At 36.2% G+C, this 12434-nt stretch overlaps 1 protein-coding gene across 3 annotated transcripts in view; it reads left to right on the forward strand.

The window, feature by feature from the left end:
- Nucleotides 1–9336, forward strand: part of LOC100233139 (probable starch synthase 4, chloroplastic/amyloplastic) — a 38193-nt gene extending 28857 nt beyond the window's left edge. For 2 of the 3 annotated variants that reach the window (XM_059737686.1, XM_059737687.1), the window contains 4 exons: nucleotides 8289–8402; nucleotides 8612–8673; nucleotides 8777–8873; nucleotides 9007–9336. In XM_059737686.1, coding sequence (XP_059593669.1) covers nucleotides 8289–8402; nucleotides 8612–8673; nucleotides 8777–8873; nucleotides 9007–9126 — 393 coding nt within the window. In that variant the 3' untranslated portion in view covers nucleotides 9127–9336. 3 annotated transcript variants of the gene reach the window in all.
- Nucleotides 9337–12434: the final 3098 nt, after the last annotated feature.

The following is a 12434-nucleotide window of genomic DNA, read 5'->3' on the forward strand; positions in this document are numbered from 1 at the left end:
ACATATGACCTATATTAAAAAAAAAGGAAAGATTGTACACTATAAATTCATTATATTCAACACTCCCCCTCAAGCTGGAGCATATACGTCATATGCACCAAGCTTGTTACAAATGTATTTAATCCTAGGACCTCTAAGAGATTTAATGAAGATGCCTGTTAGTTGATCATTTGAATTAACAAAACTTGTAGCAACACATCTTGATGCGATCTTCTCTCTAATAAAGTAACAGTCAACTTCAATATGTTTGGTCCTTTCATGAAAGACTAAATTGATGCAATATGTAATGCGGTCTGGTTATCACAGATGAGTTTCATTTGTTCATCCTTTCCAAATCTCAACTCTCGAAGAAGATATTTCAGCCATATGAGTTCACATGTTGGCAAAGCCATAGCTCGATACTCAGCTTCAGCACTAGATCTGGCCACTACATCTTGTTTCTTACTCTTCCAAGATATTAGATTACCTCCAATAAAAACATAGTACCCTGAAATGGAACGTCTATTTGTGGGTGAGCCAGCCCAATCTGCATCTGTGTAACCAACAACCTGAGTATGACCTCTGTTCTCGTACAACACACCTTGACCTGGTGTACTTTTGATATATTGAAGAATGCGGATTACGGCATCCCAATGGCTATCACACTTATAGGAAAATAAATGTCTGGACGAGTAATGGTGAGATAGTTCAATTTACCTACGAGCCGTCGATATCTCCCAGGGTCTTCTAAAGGCTCCCCCTGTCCTAGTACAAGTTTGACATTCGGATCCATAGGTGTGTCTATCGATTTACAGTCTAACATACCAGTTTCTTCCAGGATGTCTAAAGCATACTTCCTTTGGGAAAGGACCACACCGGAACTGGATTGAGCTATCTCAATTCCCAAGAAATACTTGAGTTTCCCCAAGTCTTCGGTCTGAAAGTGGGTAAAAAGATGTTGCTTTAGTTTCTGAATATCATTCTGATCACTGCCTGTAATGACAATGTCGTCCACATAAACAACCAGATAAATACACTACCCCAAGGAGTTATGATGATAGAAAATCGAGTGGTCTGCTGTACTGCGAAGCATGCCAAACTCTTGAACAACAAAACTAAAACGGCCAAACCATGCTCAAGGAGATTGTTTCAAGCTATATAGAGAACGGCGTAACCTGCACACTAAACCAGACTTCCCCTGAGCAACAAAACCAGGAGGTTGCTCCATATAAACTTCCTCGGCAAGATCACCATGAAGGAAGACATTTTTAATATCCAACTGATAAAGAGGCCAAGAACACATAGCAACCATGGAGAGAAGCAAGCGGACAGAAGCAATCTTGGCAACAAGAGAGAATGTGTCACCATAATCAGAACCATAAACCTGAGTGTAGCCTTTAGCAACTAAGTGGGCCTTAAGGCGATCAACCTAACCATCAGGACCAACCTTAACTGCATAGACCCAACGACAGCCAACTATAAATTTACCAGAGGGTAAAACAACAAGATCCCAAGTGCCATTAGAGTGCAGAGCAGCCATTTCATCCACCATTGTCTGTCGCCGGCCTGGATGGGAAAGAGCTTCATGGGTGCTGTTTGGAAGAGAAACAGAGGATATAGCAGAAACAAAAGCAGAATAGGGTGAAGATAATCGATGATAACTCAAAAAATTGTAAATAGGATGAGGACTACGAGTAGAGCGAGTACCTTTCCGAATAGTAATGGGTAAATCATCAGGAGAAGACAAAGTCGGGGCAGGAGAAGCTAAGGGATAGGAAGTGAGTCAGTAGGTGCCTCAGCAAAAGGGAGAGGAGCAGCGACACGAGGGCGACGATGATAAACCTGAAGTGATCGAGGAGGCACAACATCAGAGGGGGAGACAATGGGAAGGGGCAAGACTTCAGAAACAGAAAGAGACTCAGAAGTGGTGGAAAAGAATGGTGAGTCCTCAAAGAAAGTGACATCAGCGGAGATAAAGTATCGATGAGTCTCTAAGGAATAACAACGATAACCCTTCTGAAGTTTGGAATATCCCAAGAAGAGGCACTTCATGGCTTTGGCGGAAAGCTTGTCCTGTCCAGGAGTGAGAATATGAACAAAGCAAGTACAACCAAAGACACGAGGAGGAAGGAAATAAAGTGGTTGGTGAGGGAAAAGAAGGAAATGAGGAATCTGATCATGTAAAACAGAGGAGGGCATACGATTAATCAAATAACAAGCGGTAAGAACAGCGTCCCCCCAAAAACGAAAAGGAACATTACTATGGAGGAGGATAGTACGAGCTGTCTCAACAAGATGTCGATTCTTGCATTCAGCTACCCCATTTTGTTGAGGAGTATGAGCACAAGAAGACTGATGAAGAATCCCATGATGAGACATAAATGAAGTAAATGGGGCTGAAAAATATTCCCTGGCATTATCACTGCGTAACACACGAATAGAAATATTGAACTGGGTTTGGATTTCAGCATAAAATTTCTGGAAAATAAAGAATAACTCAGCTCGATTTTTCATTAAAAATAACCAAGTACATCGAGAATAGTCATCAATGAAAGTGACAAAATACTGAAATCCTAAAGTAGACGCAGTCCGATAAGGACCCCAAACATCAGTGTGGACAAGCTTAAAAGAAGACTTTGCCTGATTATTCAAACGCTTTGGGAACGAGACATGAGTATGTTTCCCAAGCTGACATGACTCACACGAAAGTGACGACAAAGTGGAAAAACGAGGGACCATCTTCTAGAACTTGGAGAGACTAGGGTGGCCCAAACAACTATGAATGAGGAGAGGAGCATCAGTGGAAATGCAAACTACAGGAGATGAATCCAAGGTGAGGTGATAGAGGCCTTGAGACTCACGTCCTATGCCAATCGTCTTTCCCGTACTCCGGTTCTGCAAGGTCACAAATTTATCAGAAAAGGTAAAAGAGCAATTAAGAGTACGAGGGATTTTGCTGATGGAAATAAGATTAAAAGGACATTCAGGAGTATAAATGACAGAAGTAAGAGGTAGAGAAGGCAGAGGAAGGGTCAAACCAATACCTTTAGCTACAGTTTGAGAACCATTAGCTAAGGTAACAGTAGGTAAAGCAGAGGTAGTAGTAATAGAGGAGAAAAGATCCTTATTACCAGATATGTGATCAGAAGCTCCAGAATTTAGAATCCAGGGTCCAAGAAAAGATGTGTGGGTAAGGCAGGCAGAAACATTACCAAGCTGGGCAACAGAGGCAACAGAAGCCTGAGATGCCTAAGATGCGGAGGAGCTCGGAGGCTGAGGCAGCTGAGAATCAAAGGACTGGGCCACATGGGCAGTGCGAGGAGGCCGTCCATGTAACTGATAGCAACGATCGCAAGTGTGGCCAAGTTTATTGCAATAGGTGCAATGAGGACGTTGGCCTCTACCTCGGTTACCACTGCGTCCTCCTCGAGAGGTAGTGTGAGAAACTAACACAGAAGAATCTGAAATGCTATCAGATGGCAAAGTCTGAGTGGATGAGATACAAAGGAGGCGAGCAAACACATCATCCAAGGACAGAACTGATGAACTACTAAGAATTTCATCGCGGACAGGCTCAAGATCCGGACGGAGGCCAATAAGAGTAAGGACCATGAAGAACTTATCAAGCTGTGTTTGTTGAGCCCTAACATCAGGAGTAAGAGGCATCACAGTCAAGAACTCCTCCTTAAGAGAGGCAATCTGGCTAATATAAGTAGATAGATCCAAGTCCTGTTGGCTGATATGGACAATAGCAGAAGCCACCTTATAAAGACGCTGGATATCATTCATGTATAATCCTTTGGCCTGAGTCCAAAATTTAAAACAAGTTTTGTAGGCCCGAAGATGAAGAAGGATCTTGGGATCAACTGATTGCCATAATACACTACATAACTGGGCATCTATCTTTCTCCACTATACGTGCTCATCCTCAGGGATATCTGCCTCCTGTGTAACCAAGTGATCTTCATATCCTTATCCCATAAACCAAAGTTCAACAGAGGCAGACCAAGAAAGATAATTTTCACTGCTAACCAATTTCTCCGAAGTAATCATAGGAGATCCAGATATGACAGAGGAAAAAATGAAAGTTTTAGTAGTCATATCCACTTATCTGGAGAATGAAGTATATTTGGATCGAAAAGAGCCCTAATATAGCTTCAGATGCGGCTGAAGAAGGAAAAACCGAAGAATCGCCCGTGTGAGAGACCAAATAGAAAAGAAAAACAACCGTGGCACCACCGGAAAAGTAGAAGAACACTTCCCAAGGCACGTGTAGGGATTAGGGTTGAGAAAAAATAGTCGAAGGATGCCGGAAAAATTGTTCAGAGGGCCGGCGGAGGCAAAAGAACCCCAAAAGAGGCACGTGCAGGGCTCGGATGGCAGAAATAGGTATGAAGGGTGGCTAGTCGACGTTAAGCGAGGCTGGAGGAGGAAGCGCGTCGCCGGAAAGTGGCTCACACGCCGGCGCGTGAGATGCAGTCGCCGGCTGGAAAAACGCGCGTGGCTGGCGTGTGGGTGGTTTTCTGGCTCCGATGCTTTGGGAAAAATTGGAGATCTCCTCCAGGCGCTCCTTGCGGTGTCGGAAAAAGACGTTGCCAGAAAAGTCGCCGGTGGTGAATGTTTTCAGACGATGATTAGACCGATCAGAAAGCTTTGGGGTCTGGGGAAGGTGACCGGAATGAAACACGGTTACAGGAAGGTTTCCCGGAATTGATGACATGGGGAAACTGGAAAGAATTAGGTTTTCTCCCTTGGCTTTGATACCATGTTAAGAGAGAGAGAGAAGAAAACCTTGATTCTCATTCATGTAGTTTCTACTTACAATTGAGAAAATATATATATACAAGGCTAGGAGTCCTAACTACCATACATGTGACCTATATTAAAAAAAAAAAAAAGATTGTACACTATAAATTCATTATATTCAACAGTAACAAACCACCTAATACCCATGACAGTATGAATACATAAAGGCCCCCATAAGTCTCTATGCACCTGAGCAAATGGGTTGGATTTTTTTACAATTTTGTGCAGGAAAATGAGTTCGGTAGTGTTTAGAAAGTTCATAAGTTTCACATTGAAAGTCAAAAACAGTATTATTCTGGAACAATAAAGGAAATAACATCTTTAGATAGGTAAAATCAGGATGACCTAACCTAAAGTGCCACAAATTTGTTTATTTTTCACAAGATAAAGAAATGATTCCTAGAGCTTTAGACTTCTCCTCCTGAATGAACAAACCATCCATCTCTTTAGCACTACCAATCCTCTTCCCCATACACAGTTCTTGAAATTCACAATGAGTTGGAAAAAAATTTAGCAATACAAGTTAGGTCACATGCGAGTTTGCTAATAGAAACTAAATTATAAGACAACTTTGGGACACGTAAAACAGAATTTAAAGTAAGGTACTTTGATATAGATATAGAACCTTTTCTTGCAACAAAAAACTAGGATCCATCAACAACTTTTACCTTTTGATGACCAGAACATGGAACATAGGAAGAAAATAAGTTAGATGACCTAGTCATGTGATCTGTGGCTCTTGAATCAATGATCCAAGGGTCTGATTTTAAGTTTGGAGTATGCATGTTTTTGTATAGGTAAAATTTGTCTCCATTGGGACTTGAACATGGAAAATCTCACAAACCTTCTCATCCCTTTACCACTAAGCCAGGCCTCAAGGGCAGTTTGGAGTATGCATGGAAATAAGGAAGTTACCTGCCTGTGCCAAATTAGAGGAAGAGGTAGGATTAGAAGAGATCTGTGTTTGACTAATAAAACTATGCAAGTGCTCCAGTTGTTCCTTGGTGAAAAAAGGTTGTTCTGGATTCTTCGAGTTCCTAATAGCTTGATTCTTGGTTGGTTCAGTCATGACTTGTAGGCTGCATCCATTATTACTAGGAGATTTGTTCCCTTTGCCCCACACTTGAGGTTTTCTATGTAACTTCCAGCACATGTCTCTTGTGTGATGAGACTTGGGGCAATGGTAACACTACAAATTTATCTTTGTCACTAATCTTTTTGCCATTGCTTTGCTGCCCACTTATCATGGTTGTCTTAGGTTTGATGCTGATCAATGCTGAAGTTTCAGTGTTGGGGCTATCCATCATAGCTAATAATCTACTCTCTTCCCTTCTAACCTTATTATATACTTCTTTGACAGATGGAAGTGATTTTTCCCTAAGAATTTGACTATGGACCTGATCGAGCTTGAGATTTAGACCCGCAAAAAAACTTTTCAAGTATTTGCTTGAACTACTTACCATCTTCTGGACATTTACAATCATAGTCCTGATAGATATTTGACTCCTGTCAAAGTCGATTAAGGGTGTTATAGTAGGTTATCATAGTTCTTCCTCCTTGTTTAGTCCCGGAGTTTATTTCTCAAATTATATAATTAAGATTCATTATGTTGATTAGAATAGGTAAGTGACACTGCTTCCCATATCTCCTTCGCCGTAGAAAAATATATATAACCTTGACTAACGTTGGGCTCCATTGAGTTGATGAGCTAGGACATGACCATTGAGTTTTTTGCATCCTAGGGCTTGAAAATTGGGTCTTATTGATTAAATGTCTTCCAAGAGCCATCTAGTAGTTCCATTTTCCCTTTGCCTTTGATGAAAAATTTCACAGATTGAGACCATCACAAGAAGTTGTTTCATTGAGTTTATGAGAGGTAATCTAAATTGTAGGGCTATCATTAGGGATTACAAATTGCCCTATTGAATTATCAAATATCTCAGAAGTTATTTCAGACATTTGAAAAGAAGACTGAATAAAAAACAACAATGAAATTTTTTAGAAACACTAGATGGGCTTTGATACCATGAAGAAAGTTGAAGAAAGATTAAGAGAGTTTTGGAAATTTTCTTTCTTACTTTTTTGAATGAGTACAATACTTCAAATAATACAAAATAATTTGACTGAGTGGAGCTAAGGGAAAACAGCTAGCAAATCATATGTCTAGCTCCGCTTTTTGCTAATGCATGTGCCACTTGATTGCCTAAGCAAGGAGCCTAAGAGAAGAAACATCCTTACTCTAAAGAAATGTCAATAATTTGGTGCAAACACCCATCAAACTTCCATGGTCCTCTTTCTTAGTCTCCCATGATATGATAATAGCAGAATCACCTAAACTTTCACTTGTAACAACCTTTCTAAAAGGGCTAGAATTTTTGCCTCAATAGTTAAACCTGCAAGTTTAGATAATGCTCTTAACACTCTACCGTGGTGATCTTTAAGCAACCCCAATCCCCCCCAACTCAATCCCTAGTTGCCCTTGGTTGCCTAAAGAATATTCATCAAAATTTAGCTTAACAAAACCCACTGGATGTGTTAGCCATTCACAAAGTGTCTCCTTAGTCAACCTTGTGGTCTACAAAATAGGTTCTAACTTAGTAGAATGTAGCTTAAAGGGATACCTGCAAAAGCTTCACTAGTAGAAGTCCACATGGAAGAAGAGAAATAAAACAAGCCCTAAACTGCTTCTAGAGACATCCACCTATCTTCGAAAGTCCTTGCATTCCTTTCCCGCCAAATGATCCAAATTAGAGTGAAACATGCAATGCACCAAAGAGTCCTACCTCAAGGATGTTCCTCAAAACCTTTAAATGATATAATCAGTGTCTCCTTCACCCTTCTGGGTGGAACCCAATCAATCCATGCACGCTGAATTAATCTACACCATAATGTTAATGTTGCAAGGCAATGTAAAAAAAAACATAATCTATAGACTCTCTACTCCCCCTGCACATGACACACCATTATGGGCTAAGTGCTTTGTACGGTCTTCAGAGTTGGAGGCTGACTCCATGTGTATTTTTGGATCACTTTAGCAGTGTGTGATAGAAGAACTTTTGAAGTCTTGGAATAGTCTTGCTTGGATATGAATGATGTACTTCTCGAGACTTTGTTTTTGTGGTCTGGTAGATGAATGGGTTTTCATTTACTGTCCCTTATGGATTTGTTGGATAGTATGACGATTTGTTAGTTAAGCAGAGGTGTAGTTCTGATCTTTAATGATCTGCTTTTATACATATTGTGTACATGGGTTGCACTCCCTTTTATTAATCCTTCTCCTCTATTTGCCTGTTAGTACAACACACACACAGACAAATATAAAGTTCTTAGGTTGCATATTTATCATTTGACATAAGAAAACAATCTGTTGCAGAAGTTAAGACTCAATTAATATGATAATTGTCATTATTAGATTGCATATTTTATTATTTGACATCAGAATACAACTTATTGCATAAGCTACATGCAACTGATGCAAAATGTTTGCATTCATATTTCCACAGGATGAAAATGTGAGATTCATAGACAAATGCGATGAAGCTTTGTCACATTTAATCTTTGCAGGATCTGACATCATCTTATGCCCATCTTTTCATGATCCAATGCTCCAAGTGCCGGTATGTTAAGCACAATGTTATTCAAACTAAAAATAATTGTATATAAACAGTATATTTGGAAGCAGTTGCTTGTTTGGATGCTTTTGAAAAATTCCAAGCCATTACCTTTCTTTACCTCTGGGATTTATATATTACCTGAGGTTTTTCTGCATATGTAAGTGTGTATCTTTGGTCTCATTACAAAAATTTTATACAACTGGAATTTGTAGCTCAAAGCTATGAGGTATGGTGCTGCTCCTATTGCAATAACTTCCATTGGTAAAAGATTCAGGTAATTTTCAGTTGTACAGTTTGAAGTTACCAAACAGAATAATTGTAGTCATTTATCTCCTGGTCATTGGGTAGTAATACTCACGTCTTTGCATCTGTAACAGGCATGTTGTGGACCATGACTTCCAGAGCACTAAATTATCTCAGTTCCTGAATACAACCTTTGCATATATGTCACTGAATGAAGCCCTAGATGAAATTGTATGCTCTCTCTTAAATTGGGTTGCAGATTTTTCCTTCGTCGAGCATTTTACGCTTGATTGATGGATCATTTTTATTTGACACGGGGGTTAACCTTCTTCATTTTCTTTTTTTCTTGGGTTGCTGCCTATAGAAGAGTAATTCCATGCAGTGGAATCAGAAGATAATGGATGCTATGACAAAAGACTTCTCATGGGATGCAGAGTGCTATGACATGCATATTTCTGCTTACACAGCCCTAAAGAACTTGTGAAATACGTGTTTATTACATTTATATGTGTATATATTAGACATATTTGACTTGTGTAGGCAAATAGCTATTAGTATGGTTAGAGTTTTCATCTTTTAGTTCTTTAAATAAGTTCAGCTTTTGGACATTGCAGATGGGTTATCAATCAAGATGGACCCTGTTTGTTAACCTTCTTTTACCATAAAAATCATATACTGGCATCTTCTTTTTCAATTTTTTTTTATTGAAAATAAATTTGAATATGAGGTTGCTGCATGTTAGTGGGTCTACAGTTGCAGGAGTACTTGATCTCTCTACATGTTTTTTTATCAAATCAAAATCAAGTTCCCTGTCTTCCTCAGTCAACCTCCCTGTCTTCCAAAATGTCCAACCACTTCCTGTGTGTGTAAGATAATCCCCTTTCAGCTCTGAGAGGAATGAAGAAGTAGGCTTGTTAATGCTTGACCTAGATTCGTGTATTCAAGATAGAATACATGGGTCTATGAAACCATAAGGAAAAATTGGAGATACTCTACTCTGAATGAAGAACACAAAACCAAGGGCACAATAATCTGTCAATCACAAAACTTTAATAAAATTTCTAGGGGTGGCAAAATGCAAAATTGAAAATGGAGAAATTTAGTAAAAGAGTTGGAACAATTTGTGCTTGCAAGTATGACTGAATATAAGAAAAGTGGTAAGATCAAAACAAATAATTTTTACCTAGTATGTTTAGTTATTCAAAGATGTTAAATCTTTTATCTAAAATATTTTCAGAGTGCAGAAGCAGCATCATAGCCAATAGAACTATCAACTATAACATTTGGAATTTTTTTTAAAGATTTGTAATAATATGTTAGTGTTTGATTTCTCATATAAATAAAAATTAAATTATAAAATATTTTATGTCTCTCTTATATTTATTACTACCCTTTGTAGCCTATTTTTTAATGAGTAGTTTTTATTTAGGGAAATTATAAATGTATCCCTTAAATTCTTTTTGCATCCATTTTATTTATACATTCACTTGAAAACTTTTAAATAAATCCATGCTATCACTTTAAAAAGCCTGCAAGACTCCTAATATTTTCTATGTAAACTCATATTCTTTTTCCTTTGTCTCTCGGTCAATTTCTTCGCAATCACAACTCTAGTTACAAATCATTTTATTTGATATCAAAATACTATTATAATTATACATATATTTGTATTTTGTTTGAAGTCATATAACATAGAATATGAAAATCTTTTAAACCTCATTCATATATAATTTTTGATAGAAAAACGTATTGTAAAAATGATTGAAAAATAATTAAAAATAATGTAGATGTGATTTAGGAGTGAAAAATTGTGAAAAACTGCAATGCAAATGGAGGATAGAAATAAATAAAAAAGCAACCCCATGGTATATAGTCTTAGAAGGTCGGACATAACTCAATATGTCAATCCTAAAATGTCAGACATGACATAACTCAGATATCTCAGCTATGCTTTGTTCTTGAGTATTGAACATTTAGGCTCTGTTTGGTTCCCGGAAAATGCTAAGGAAAGGAAAAAAAATGTAGAGGAAAATAGTTTTCTTTAGTTTGGATGACATGGAAAATAAGATGGAAAAAAAATATAAAGGAAAGTATGAAAGAAAATATTGTAATATTTTCCCTATTATTTTCCTTAAAAAATAACAAGGAAAATAAGGGGAAAAGAGAAGGGCAAAGGGGGGGAAAATTTTGTCGGGGGATCTATTGTGCCCATTATTTTTATCAATTCTGCTCAGCCTCCTCCCCTTTAGGACTTCAAAGCACCTTGCTACTTAAAGGCCAGAAAGAATTTTATACAATCCAGCAATTTTTTATTTTTTTTATTTTTTTTAAGAAAAAACCAAGGCAATTTTTGGAAATTATTTTTGAAAACAATTTTTGAAACTTGAATTATTCTTAACCAGTTTTTTTTAAATCTTTTTTACTATACTTTAAATATAATTTTTATATGTAATATTTTACTTTTTTCTATTATTTATCATTATTTTTAAGGTAATTTTTTAAAAAATAAGTTAAAGTAATTCAAATATATTATTTAAAAATATCATATTTTGTGATTTTAAAAAAATCATTTTATGTTTTTAAAAATATAAAATTATTTTCTATTTTCTAATTATTAAACTTATTTTTTTGATCTTTTATTTTAGAAAACAGGAAACTGTTTTAAAAAATAATTCATAAACATAATTCGAAACTATATCTATCATTATTTCATAATATTGAATAAAAATAAAAATAAATAACACCTAGCTAAAAAATGATGAAATTTAGGTATAAAGTAATAAAATACAAAATTATGAAAACCGACTACACACATTAGACTTAATAATTGGTGGGGTATTATGTGTTCTTGGAACTCACCCAAAAAGTATCATTTTGGTGCTCTACTAGGACCTTCTTTTCAACAAAGGTGCATCAAATTAACCCTTTTTTCTTTTCTTTTCTTTTTTTAATATATATATATATATATATATTGTGTGTGTAGCATGCAGCATATAATAATCCTTTCTCCATGTAAAAATATATGAACATATTTTATTTTTAAATTTTGATTTCTAAAATCCTTTTGAATTTTTTAAGAGCTTTTTATTAGCTATAAATGTTCCCTTGAAAATAAAAAATAGTTATTTACTCATATATTTTATTTGTATTACATGAGGAAAATTTTATACATCAATCTTATAATTATTAATAAAAAAAATAATAGCAAAGACCTTTTATGAGCAATGTTTTATGTCTAAAAATTCACGTTTTTCAACAGTTTTTTTATTGGATTAATTTATTTTATTATTCAACAAATTGATAACCATTTAAGACAAATTGTTGATTTTATTTTCCTTCCATTTTTCCTTACATTTTTTTTTTGTGGTTAACCAAATAAAAGAAAATGAATTCCTTTTTTTTTTTCCCTTAAATTTTCCATGGATAACCAAACAAGTGAAAAAAATTTATATTCATTTCCTTACCTTTTTCTTCCCTTCCATTTTTCCTCCCAATTTTCTTTCTCTCGCATTTTCCGAGAACCAAACAGAGCCTTAAGTTACATCTAGTCTTCTAGGAGCAGACATCATGGGTTCCAATTTTTATTTATGTTAAGAGTGTACTTTGGATATTTTATTAAGAGAATGTCTTAAAAAAAATCACTATAAGAGGCATACAAAGAGGGTTAAGGTAAATATATTTATAAAACTCCCTTTTATTTATTTATTAAAATATTCAAAGTTTTGTAGATAAGTAATATTAAATTTCCAACCAAATATTCAAACATTAAAAAATAGAAGAGAACACCATAGA

This window comes from Vitis vinifera, chromosome 7 (assembly GCF_030704535.1).
Source record: "Vitis vinifera cultivar Pinot Noir 40024 chromosome 7, ASM3070453v1".
NCBI lineage: Eukaryota > Viridiplantae > Streptophyta > Magnoliopsida > Vitales > Vitaceae > Vitis > Vitis vinifera.